The sequence below is a fragment of the Engraulis encrasicolus genome, chromosome 5, assembly GCF_034702125.1.
Source record: "Engraulis encrasicolus isolate BLACKSEA-1 chromosome 5, IST_EnEncr_1.0, whole genome shotgun sequence".
Lineage (NCBI taxonomy): Eukaryota > Metazoa > Chordata > Actinopteri > Clupeiformes > Engraulidae > Engraulis > Engraulis encrasicolus.
The window spans coordinates 41,681,772-41,693,838 of NC_085861.1; the positions used below are offsets into that span (position 1 = coordinate 41,681,772).

At 44.1% G+C, this 12,067-nt stretch overlaps 1 protein-coding gene across 1 annotated transcript; it reads left to right on the forward strand.

Annotated features, from left to right (window-relative positions):
• Nucleotides 1-309: 309 nt before the first annotated feature.
• On the forward strand, nt 310-11,320 carry si:dkey-256h2.1 (uncharacterized protein LOC337520 homolog). The gene is made up of 12 exons (XM_063198236.1): nt 310-840; nt 1,033-1,172; nt 3,371-3,546; nt 4,280-4,440; nt 5,147-5,287; nt 5,839-5,960; nt 6,503-6,671; nt 7,804-7,949; nt 8,773-8,909; nt 9,293-9,419; nt 10,461-10,594; nt 11,137-11,320. The coding sequence occupies exons 1-12, from the start codon at nt 371-373 to the stop codon at nt 11,254-11,256; spliced, it is 2,043 nt and encodes a 680-aa protein (XP_063054306.1). The 5' UTR covers nt 310-370; the 3' UTR covers nt 11,257-11,320.
• The last annotated feature ends 747 nt before the right edge of the window (nt 11,321-12,067 follow it).

Genomic DNA, 12,067 nt, shown 5'->3' on the forward strand with positions numbered 1-12,067 from the left:
AGGAAATTTACGCCTACTCATCAGAACATCGAGTTGTGCGCCCTGACATAGGAAGTCAATTGAATTAACTTAATGGAACAGCAAAACACTATTATGATATGATCTGTCACATGCGCAATACATCCGGGCAGCTGCATCCCATGGACAGGGCCCGCAGCTCATTGCACACATGTTTTTTTTTTTTTATGTACACTTTATAACAAGCATGCACTCATCTTGTGTTTGTTATCATTGTTTTGGAAAACGCATGTACACTCATATTTGACCTATTCAGCCGCCGTAGATCACGCCCACTTTACTTATTATGCTTCTTTAGCAGGGAAATAGGGAAGTCAGACGATCATGTGAATGTGACTTCTGTGGCAGAGTCATGCAGAGAAAACTGGTGGTAATTTGTTTCTTCTTCGGTGTTGTCGTGCAAGAATTGAAATCGCAGGCTTATTACTCGTCGCCTAAACAGCTGCGACTTTCCCATAATTTAAAGGAGGAAAGGCGTGATGAGCCGCTGCGCAGCCAGATAATTAACTTCAGATCTCAAAGGAGGCATAATGACAACACCGGATTTGAGCCAGGGGACAACGCAGCGCCATTCGAGATTAAGACGTTGGATGGCACATTCAATTATCCCCTTCAGAATAATTGCTCCGTAATTGTCCATGCCTTCACCAATAAGTCGGCTTTCTTGGAGTGTCTGTGGTCCACCGATGCGTCGCTGACGGACTTGGTCGAGTACCTGCCCGAAAACACTCATGTCCTTTTTCTCTCACTGGATGACTCTGCTGCCAAGGATGCGCTGTGGATGAGGGAGCAGGTTTATCACCTTGCTTCAGGCTCTCAGCGGTACGATTAATTAAAAACCCTTTCCAGACTTTAAGTGGTTAATCATGCTTTTAAGCCTGCTTTGTTTGTGGCATGGACAATGTTGGCATACGCGATTGAACATTCACTTTTGTTGGCCCTTGATTAACTTCAGTTTCAAATTCAGTTTTATGGAATTATGTTTAAATCAATCACATTTTGATCTCCACTCAGGGGGAAAGAGGTCATCAGCAGACTGCACTTCTCGCCCATCCCTGCGTTTGCACTGGGCACATGGATCCCAAAGATCCTGTATTCCTGGGGCTGCAGTGACCACAACTGTGGCCTGGCACAAGCTGTCTTCACCTCCACAGGTGCGCTCTGGTCTGTTTGAGTACGTGTGTTTCAAATATGATAGATATGACCTGGACTAGGAAGTAAAAGTGGATGAGCATTTTGCGTGACCCTCTAAATTGTATGGCAGTCTTATGCTGCCTTCATTTTCTCGGAAAAAATCCTGGCACTGAGTGACAACAATTCCGGTTTCTGGCTGAACGCGCGCTGACGCCACTACCTTGGAACATGCGCCAGAGCCAACCACTGTGCCACCAGCCTATACGCGCTGTTATTGTTTATTGCTACAAGCATATAGCGACATTCGGTGAAATTACGTGCTAAGGGACTTGTTTACTGACGTGCGTCTTTGATTTTGAACTACATTGTGAGTATAATACCAAATACGTCACACAACAGTGCATGGACCACCAATAAATGATCTTAAGCCTAGGTACACTACACCTTGAATTTTGTTGTTTCAGCAGACGCGCATTCAGCAGCCATGGCCATAAAGCAAATTGCATTATTACTTGTACTCTAGTATCTTGGGCTATGCTACGTCCGCAGTAGATCAATGGGGGAAAAAAACACCTGACACACACACACACACACACACACACACACACACACACACACACACACACACACACACACACACACACACACACACACACACACACAACCAGCCAGCAGCATTTGGCCCTGAGGACCATGGGCCCACCAGGAAATGTATTCCCTGTATGCCAGTTTACCAATCCAGGCCTGGATAGATATGCCAAGACCAGCTCATTCCCCGCCGCTGCTTGGAACCATGATCGCATGCACGAGGGGCCCTCCCTTTGTGCTTTGCAGAGCATGTGACTCTGACATTGAGGTCAATGGCACTTATGACAGAACACTGTAGAACATGCAGTAATTCTAAAACTTAATTTTAAACTTAATTTTTAAAGAAATGTGTGGACATTTCAGATGCAGTGTCATGATCACAAACCCACACATTCAAAGAAAATGTTCTTTAATGGGTCCAAGCACATCTATGCATCATATTATCTTGCCTGATTCCCACTTTGCCCATAGACTCAAATAACCATGAAGCGGTTTAGCCTATCCATCATTGTCATCCCCTGAGCCTTTAGTCAAACTTTGCATGTCACTGATAGTGACATTCAAATTCAAAAACGCCTGTAAAACCATCTTCCATAGCTGATTAATTCCCCCTACCTTCATAGTCTTAAATACAGAGTTATTGCATCACACTCTTAGGCCCCCATTTTTCTTAATCTTTGTTTTGCACTCGTCAATTGTTTTTCCTCCAGGAACTTCTGGGAACCATTTATAGGTGGCTTAGTCTTGTTTTGCCATTATCTGAGAGTCTATTTAAGGGTGGTTGACGTGACACCTTGTTTTTCCGTAACATGGTTAAAAACCTACAAAACTGTTATTTTTCCTTTAAAAAACAAATGTCAATGAAAGAAGATGTGGTACATTATGTTTCATATTAGTCTTAGATGAGAAGAAACATTTTTGTTAAGATTTATGTAAAGGTTTATATGTTAAATATCCTGCGGTGTGACTGTAACATTAATGAAACCTGGAATATAATATATATATAAATTAACCAACAGCATTTTGAAATGTATGAAGCATTTGGCATGATTGCATAAATATTAACTTCATATTAAGATATGTGAATATGAAAAAAAAACTCAAGACAGTAATATTAACTACAAGTTCAGTTTCGTAACACAAATTGCGTCCTGTGGGGTGACATGTACATGTATGTCACTGTTTGTGAACGGGCAGCTGCAAGGCCAACTACAAGGGTCTTAAAGACTGGCACCTAACCAGTCAGTACCTCAGTTATTGGAGAGAGCTGTGGAAGTTTAAGGTGACTTTTAACCTCTTCATATTGCAATAAATCACAAACCTCTAATAGGTAATTGCCCGTTGCCAGGTCGTCTTCGCTGGAGAACAGCTCTTGGCAAAATATATTGACCAAACAGCAAAGGATCAAAAGTGACAGGAGAATTTTCATCTTGCCCTGAGAGCGCGCGTCAGAAGAGGAGTACAAAGTTACACTACGTTAAAATGCAAATAACTAAGATGACCCTGGACTTAACAGGAAGCCTTAGTTCTATCCTTTATCCGACTATCTGTTGAAACAACGCATGGCAGTAAAGGAAATGTCTTCTCCGCAGACTTTGATGCGCGCAATGTCTATTTCTTTCCTTCGCAGAATGGGACGTGCCTTTGATTGTGAAGAGCCTAAATGCCAGGTATGACTGGTTGATGGGACACTGGGGTGACAAGATGTACAGACTGCAGGATGGAGGTGACGGCTGTAAACCCATGGCCTCCGTCGCAGGTGCTGTTGCATGGGTGGTTGAGGAAGGATGTTCTTTTTTCACTAAGGTATTTTGTTTTGTGTGTCTGCTTGTGAGTGTGCATCTGTGTGCCTGTCTGTCCTGTGCTCTTTTTTCAAACTGTTGAAACACTTGAAGCACGGAGGTCCACTTTAAAGTACCTGTTGCACTTTGGGGCAGCCATGGCCTAATGGTTAAGGAGATTGGCTTTTAGATAAGAAGGCTGCAGGTTCAAATCCCACCCCTCCACTCCCTACTGCACCCCATGGCTGTGCCTTTGAGCAAGGCACCTAACCCCATGCTGCTCCGGGGACTGTAACCAATACCCAGTAAATAGCTAAGTCGCTTCGGATAAAAGTGTCAGCTTAGTGTACTATATTGTAATATGGAGTTTTATCTACTTTATACAATCTGTTATGATCATGGTGATGACTTTTCTTGTTACTAATCTTGTTATTACAAGTTCATTATTGTCACCAGTACTGTTAGGTGAAGCATCCCAGTACCAGTGCTAAGGTAGTGGACATATGTCTTGTTCTCGGGTCAAGAGCATGGCAGCTTCTAAAGCTGTTGATGCTCAAGCTCCAACTAGATGTCTAGTTGCTTACAATCAAACCCTTTTGGGAACTGGTGCTGCTGTTCCTGTTATTGTTACTAGTTATTACAAAATGCTTTATTCTCACAGCCTTATGGGGCCTAATTTCTCATAACCAGCTCACACAAGTTATGCACTGCCACGATGAGGAATTTATTTGACAGAATGTGTTTTCTTTTTTCCTCAGCTGAAAAACATGGCGGACTCCAAAGCGATGGGTGTCCTGGTCTACACCTCGGCTGGCCAGCCAATCAAAGACATGAACTGCATTGGGGAGGAGTGCCAAACAGGGCTAGGAATACCGGCGGCCATGGTGCACTTTGAGAGCTCCGTTGACCACGCTCTGCGGTACTTTTAGTTCCTGAAGTCATGTTATGCAAAGCTCTCCACAAGACCTGTAGGGCCTCTCCAAACAAAGGCCCGCAGGCCAAATCCGGCCAGGCCATGGCAAGCATTTGGCCCACCATGAGGTCTGAACAAATGAAAATATAAATGTGTGTGATTTTCAATCACTAAAACTTCAGTGGGTCATAGCTCTCGAAAGCATTCACAGAGAGTTGGACCTTATGCTAACAGTCTCATAACAGACATTGACAAGAAGGGAAAACGGAAAAGCAAAAATCTGTTCTCTATCCAGACATCTAACTTGTTCCTCAATGGGTTGGGGCATTGGTTTGGCCCGCAGCCTCACTTGCTGTACATAATTTCGCCCTTGGAGAAAAATAATTGGTAGGGTATTGAAAGAATAGTAAACAAGGTCAAGTTAACCTTGAGATTGTGGTAAATCGTCTAATAGAATAGCCTGCAGTCCTTATTTTTTTAACTAAATGACACCTCTGGGTTATCTATTAGCAATTTTACCACTTCCTGTAGGTAAGCATAGTGAGGTTTGCTTCATCTGATCCACTGAACCATGTTCTTGAAATGCATCATTGCTGTGTTTGTTGTTGTTGTTGTTGCTGTTGTTGCTGCTGTTGCTGCTTGTGTTGTTGTGTATTTGTTGCTGATGGTTACTGACAGTACGTCCTTGCCAATGTCTTGTGGTGTCTACTAGGTCCGGGAAGGAGGTGAAAGTGTCTTTCCAGACCACCCCCTCTCCAAGCTTCTTCTTTGGTATTAACCACCAGGGGGTGCTGTCTGAGACGGGCTGGTTCCTCTACCCCACCTTCAGGTTCCTGAGCTGGCAGGCCCAGTGGTGAGTGACCTAATTACACAATTATATTTAAAAAATAACATGCTCAGACCATCATCCTTAATCCAATTGCAGTGACATTTTTTAGGATTTTTTTTGGGTGGCAAGCGGGGATTGGAGCAATGTCATCCCGTGGGGCAAAAAGCCAACAAAAATGACGTGTTAAATTTGAATTAAATATTCATGAAGATCATTGATGTGGAAGGGGTGTCCCTTTTTTGTTGTAAATCCTGGCAGATACGTGAAGTATGTAAAATTTAAGTGTTTATTAGACTGACTGGTGTCAGAGTAGATCAGAGTAGTCAGTCAGAAATACGCACATTTTGATGTTCTATTAATGTTTAAATTAAGCTGCTGGCCTCTTTTCCATAAGACTGAGAACAGTTATGGACATGAGCAGAGGAGGGGCAGCAGGTTCAAATACATTTTGTTCATGCATGTTGCAGCCTCATTTTCCACTCAGGGAGGGAACAATGGTATAAAGTCAAGGATGGTCTATATCAGTGGTTCTATGTAAATAGTCAAAGCCTTTTATCTCACTGGGCCGTCTGCAGGTTTGAGTACCAGGAGGTGTTGCGAGGGCGTCTAGAGAGGCCGGCTACAGTGGTGCCTGTGTTCGACCACCTCCAGATGCAGGGCGAGAAGGGAGCCCAGGCCACAGTGGACCTCCCCCCAGGTCTGACAGACTACAGACACACACACACACACACACACACACACACACACACACACACACACACACACACACACACACACAGGCAGCATACACAGACACAGAGGCGCACACACACACAGAGACGTGCACACAGAGACATGCTTGCAGAGACATGCATATATAGTAGAGACACACATAGAGAGATGTACACATACCGAGTCATGCCCACACAGAGACACACCCACAGAGAAACGCACAGACACACCCAGAGAGATACACACACACACACACACACACACACACACAGTAAGCGTGTCGTCTGCACAGTCTGGACCGCTGGAAAGATCTCTTTGTCTCCCCAAAGTCACCATATGGGCCTCGTTACTCTTTGTGTGTGTGTGTGTGTGTGTGTGTGTGTGTGTGTGTGTGTGTGTGTGTGTGTGTGTGTGTGTGTGTGTGTGTGTGTGTGTGTGTGTGTGTGTGTGTGTGTGCACGTGCGCGTGTGCGTGTGTGTGTGCGTGTCTGTACCGTATGTGTGTGCATTTTCCTCGTCTGGTTGTCAGGGGTGATGGACTACGATGTGTTGGAGTTGGATGCGTCGCTGTCTTGTCCCGGGCGCAGGGATGAGTCATGCGCCCACTGGGACCACACCGTGCAGCTGTGGGTGTGTTGCGATCAATTGAGTCCCTACTGCAACGCGGAGCTGGGCCGCTGGATCACCGCATTCCGCAGGTGCACTGCACAAGCTCCTCGCACCCACACACATTAGTTCCTTTTGATGGCTCCATTATGTGAAATAGCCTCCGTCACTTTGGTGGAAAATATGGAGTGGTGAAATTGTTGTGGTGGAAAGCTATCGTATTTGTATAGCACATGATCACTACTGTCTCTTTAGGTAATAATTTTCTTCCTATACATTTTCTATAGCCTAGTAAACCAGGGCCACCCGCTGATAGCCACATTTTTTTGCCTGCAAGTGGTCTGGCTTCGGACAGTCGAACATTTTGAACACATTGCCCTGAATCTGGCAAACCAATCACAACGCAGAGATTTGTTTTGAATCAAAGCGGGCAGGGTTTTGAGGGAGTGACGACGAAGCTCGCAACGCTGGGAAAGCATATCAACGAGGAAGATGGCGCTGATTGGTCAGAGCGTTGGCCTATAGGCACAGGCACGGTTTGAAAGACAACCGGTTGTTCTCATCAACAATCTTCGGATGTACTATTCATCGGGGCCAGACTAAATTACACATATAATCTCACATTTAGGCTGGTATATCAGGCTACATTTTCTACATACATTTATATATACATATATCTATAAATTCATCCTAATCAAGATAGTCAACCCTTACACTTGTGACTGGTAGTCAAACTATATTCTGTCAACGAGGTCTCTGAGGCACTCAAGGGTTGATTTTAAAGCTTTTATTGTTTTGGGCTAATCTCGAAATGCCAGCACATTTTGATCACGTCCGTGAACCACCTCTAAGTACTACAGGTTTTCTGATCTGGCCAAACACAACAAAGTCTATTATATATTCTGTCTATTATACTATTCTTATACTGAATTGTGTGTGGCTTGGTGTAATTCACACACATACCATTACATTACATCACACCTAGCTGACTCTTTTATCCAAAGCTACTTATGGGTATTTTTAAGTACAGGGTATTGGTTACAGTCTCTGGAGCAGTGTGGGGTTAGGTGCCTTGCTCAAGGGCACTTCAGCCATGGGGTGAGATTGAGTGTTGGAGGGTGGGATTCGAACCTGCAACCCTCTGATCTCAAGCCCATCTCCTCAACCACTAGGCTACAGCTGCCCCACATACCTACTAATATGTTGTGCATTTGTATCCAACAGAGGTATTGGTCGCTGGATCACTGATGTGTCTCCACTGCTGCCCCTGTTGAACGCTGGGAAATGTGCCTTCACCATGAAGACTGTGCCATGGGCCATGCCTTGGGTTGTGTCCTTAAACCTACGCTTCAGTCACAGCAATCAGTCAGGTCAGAGAGACACTTTTTAAAACTTAAAACTTAGAAATGTGCACTAGTTTGGTGGGTGCAAGCCCAAAAAATGATCAGTTGGCATAATTTATTGATTTTTTTTCTTAACAAGCTATTGTAGTCTTTGCTTTGTAGAATGGCCCAAAGCAGCGCAAACAACATTTCATGTAAAAGAGATTTTCAGAGGTGTGAAAGATCGCATACTATATTCCAACTTATTTCACACTGTCCTATTCCGTGATGTTTGGCTGTTCCTTTCTGTGTCCCTGAAAGAGAGTGAGAGAGAGGGGAGGGGGTGCTTATGTTCCCTTGGCAATGATGACGGTAAACCAGGCCAAGGACCGGCTTTCAGCAAGAGAGAGAGAGAGAGAGAGAGAGAGTAAGACTGAGAGAGAAAGAAGGAACAAGAGAGAGAGTGTGTGTGTGTGTGTGAGAGAGAGAGAAGGATGGTGAGTGAGTGAGAGAGAGAAAGATGGTGAGTGAGTGAGTGAGTGAGAAAGAGAAGACATGGAGAAGAGAGTTGAGTTCTAGAAACTCCGCAGGTGTCTTCAGTAAGCGTGAGGAGAAAATGGAGGCTGATTAGCGTGTCGAGGGACATCTAGACCCGTCCATCCCCTCTGGCGTCAGCAGCAACCTCGGCAACTGCCAACAGCACTATTGCTATTCAGGTTGCTGCCTTCATGTGTTCATGATTGCCTTTTCCCCCATAAGGTTTTCTTGTCATTTACAGCACTAGCTTGTGAAGTATTCCTGTGTATTGAGAGATGAGACAGTTCCTCGAACATCCGTCTCAGGATGTACAATCTGTGTGTTTGATTTTTAGTTCAGTCTGACGGGGATGACGTCCGGGAGCTTCAGCCATACAAACTTACACCTCTGTTTGGAGGGGGGACATTTGACAAGAACTACAACAGCAGATTCCAGCCACTGAAGTTTACAGTTCCAGCCTCCGCCAAGAGGGTATGCCTTTTGCTTTGCTTATTAAACGGAACATCATTGTACAGATAAAGTGTATTCGAAAGGGATTTACTGTATTTGAAATGTGATACTTGATATTGAGTGTGTGTGTGTGTGAGTGTGAGAGAGATTATCCCATGTCATGTCATATCCTGTGTCCCCTTGACATGTACAGGTAAAACCTTGAGTGTTAGTGTGTATGTGCGTGTTAAATTCTCCATGCAATGTCACATCCTGTCTCACCTTGATGTGTGTGTGTGTGTGTGTGTGTGTGTGTGTGTGTGTGTGTGTGTGTGTGTGTGTGTGTGTGTGTGTGTGTGTGTGTGTGTGTGTGTGTGTGTGTGTGTGTGTGTGTGTGTGTGTGTGTGTGTGTGTTTATGTGGCAGGTGGAGCTGTATGCCGTCATTACTGGCCATGGTAGCGATGAGAACGGCTGTGGAGAGTTCTGCGTCACCTCCCATCACTTCCTGGTCAACGGCGTCTTCAATAACACTCGCAGCTTCGATACTGCAGGTAACAAAAATGATCTCAACAACACTCACAGTTTCGACACAGCAGGTAAAAATGATAAACTGAATAACTCTTGCCGTTCTGACACCGCAGGTAAAAAATAATCTCACTCCCTTTTGACACTGTTGAGTTGAGTGTCTTCATTTTTTGTCGTGTCTTTAGTCTTATCCAACTTCAAACGCCTTGCCCCTACTTTTCTGTTTGTATTTTTGTGCAAGTGTGAAATTTGAAATGAGCTCATTTTCCTCAATGCTCCATCTCATCAACAAGTTGAATGTTTTCAAAAGGACAGCATTTTGATTGTATTCACAAAATACCAAGTGTCCCATCTTTTTTGGAATCCGGTTGTACATTCTTCTTTCGTTGAATGTACTCTCCCTTCAGAAAAGCCCATACCATACATTCTGAGAGTTGCTGCTGGAAAATAGTCCCACTCTTGACATATAACGCAGAATATGATTTCCTGGAATAGCCTGCAATAAATGTAGCCCCTGAGATGAGCCTTATATATGCCATAAACTTTAATCCCACGTTAGCGCTTATTTCTGAGCAGCTGAAGTTTTTTGCTGAGTATGTATGGAAAGATATCGTCTCAGTGCTTAATCTCTCTTAATCTCTCTCAACTGTTGGCTTCTGTTAAACTCCAAGGCCACTCGGACCACAAGTTGAACAGCATTATAAAACTTCACCATGTGAAACTGGCTACTTGGTAGGCAGGCAGAGAATACAGAGAAGGAATGAATGAAAACTGCATTATTTAATTAACATCAAAAACCCTTCCCAATGCACCAGTTATGTCCAGTGCAGTGTCCCTGCCGTGGCCTAACAGTAGGGCACTGGGTTACTATTCTGGCAATTCGATGATTCGATTCCGGCCCGGGTCATTTGCCAATCCTTCCACGTCTCTCTCTCACCACAATCATTTATTGTCTCTCCTCCACAGTGCTGTCTAAAAATGAAGGCAAAAAAGCCCTAAAATATATGTATTTTTAAAAGTTCTGTCCAGTGCCGTGATGTTTGTTTCCACTGGGATGTTGTGTGTAGGAAGTGCGTTGGGTTGTGCCCTCCGCGTGCCCGAGGGAGCGGTGCCCAATGAGCATGGCACATGGCTGTACGGCCGAGGAGGCTGGTGCGATGGGCTACAGGTCGATCCCTGGAGGATTGACATCACTGAGCAGGTACTGTAACAGATGGGATTCGTTGGTGGCTCCTCATGAAGATGTATGTTGTAGATCTTCATGAACACTTTAGCCTAATCCCTTTTTGGGAAAAGGTGCCCTCTGCCTGTTAAAACCTAAATACCTCAGGCTCCGCAGCACATACAAATATGGAATGAGTTGCATTTAAAAGCTAGGACCCTCATTTTGCATTAGAATGAGTTCATCCATCATACCCACACTTTCAAGTGAATCTAATTGTGACAGATAGTATGCATGTAGACAATGATGTTGCAGAATTTCAAGTCAATACAGTTCACTCCTGTAGAGAAGCTATAATGTATTGTGGGTTGTTCTTTTACAATTGCTGTAAAGACTTAAAAGACGTCAAGACGCTGTACTGGTCATTGAAAAGACATCACAAGTTCACAACCATAGTCCTACATGACTAATACATTACGACTTGGTCATCGTCATTCTGCTAACAGAACGTTTTTGACAGGAGAGTGTTTAACAAAATGAAGTCTTTATTTCTTGTTTCGTTTGATTCTGAAACATTACAGCTGGACCTGACTGGCAACAACAGTATTGTCTACTTTGGCTTCTACAAGGGAATGGACCCCAACCCTGCGAGAGACCCCGGCTACATCGAGATGTCCTCCTATCTCGTCTTCTACAAGTGATTTCCATGTAAATGTCTGTAAATCATGTGCTGCACTACTGTGATTAAAATCTCTATTTTTCAAACATGTTCTTACAAATTCATTTCTTGAAACAAAGGTATACTCTTTTACACTTTTTTCACCCATAAAGCGAGTCGTCTCAGATGCAAGAAAGGCAGTTCTTTAAGGAGTTTAAATTCAACTGCAAGTTTCCATGATGGCTCACACAATGATATCAACTGCCAGTAGTTTCCTTTGAACGCTCACGTCCTGCCAAGAAATGAAACACCTCAGACCTCTTAAGTCTAGAGTTTCTATGTAGAATGGTAAGGGGGTGCAATTTCTAAACTTTTGACGAGAGGGTTTATGACACTTGACCCTGTTCATGACAATGATTCTTCCAGAAGAGTGAAGTCTTCTGAGAATGTCGGCTTTCTAGATGCAAGTGTCACGGCGACCTTTTCTTCCTAGTGAGGTGGTTGTAGGTAATAGGATGCCCAGGGCCGCTGACAGCGTTGGTAAGGCCCTGGACAAACTCATCTGAACAGGCCCCCCACCCAATACACACAATCTAATGAGGACCCAATTGTGGGCCTCCTCTCTCTGGGCCCTGGACAACTGACATGTCAGCCCATAGGCCATGTCAGCAGTTAAGTGGCAGCAGGTAAAAGCTTGAGATATTTCCTATCTTTTCTCAAGTGTATAATTCTTTGTGATTACGAGGAGCTTCTTCAAGAAGCTGTGCACTGCTGACGTAGCCTACTTACTGTGAAGAAGGGATGCTGTTGACATCTGCTCTACACTTCTATGGGAGCACAAAAATCTACTGCAA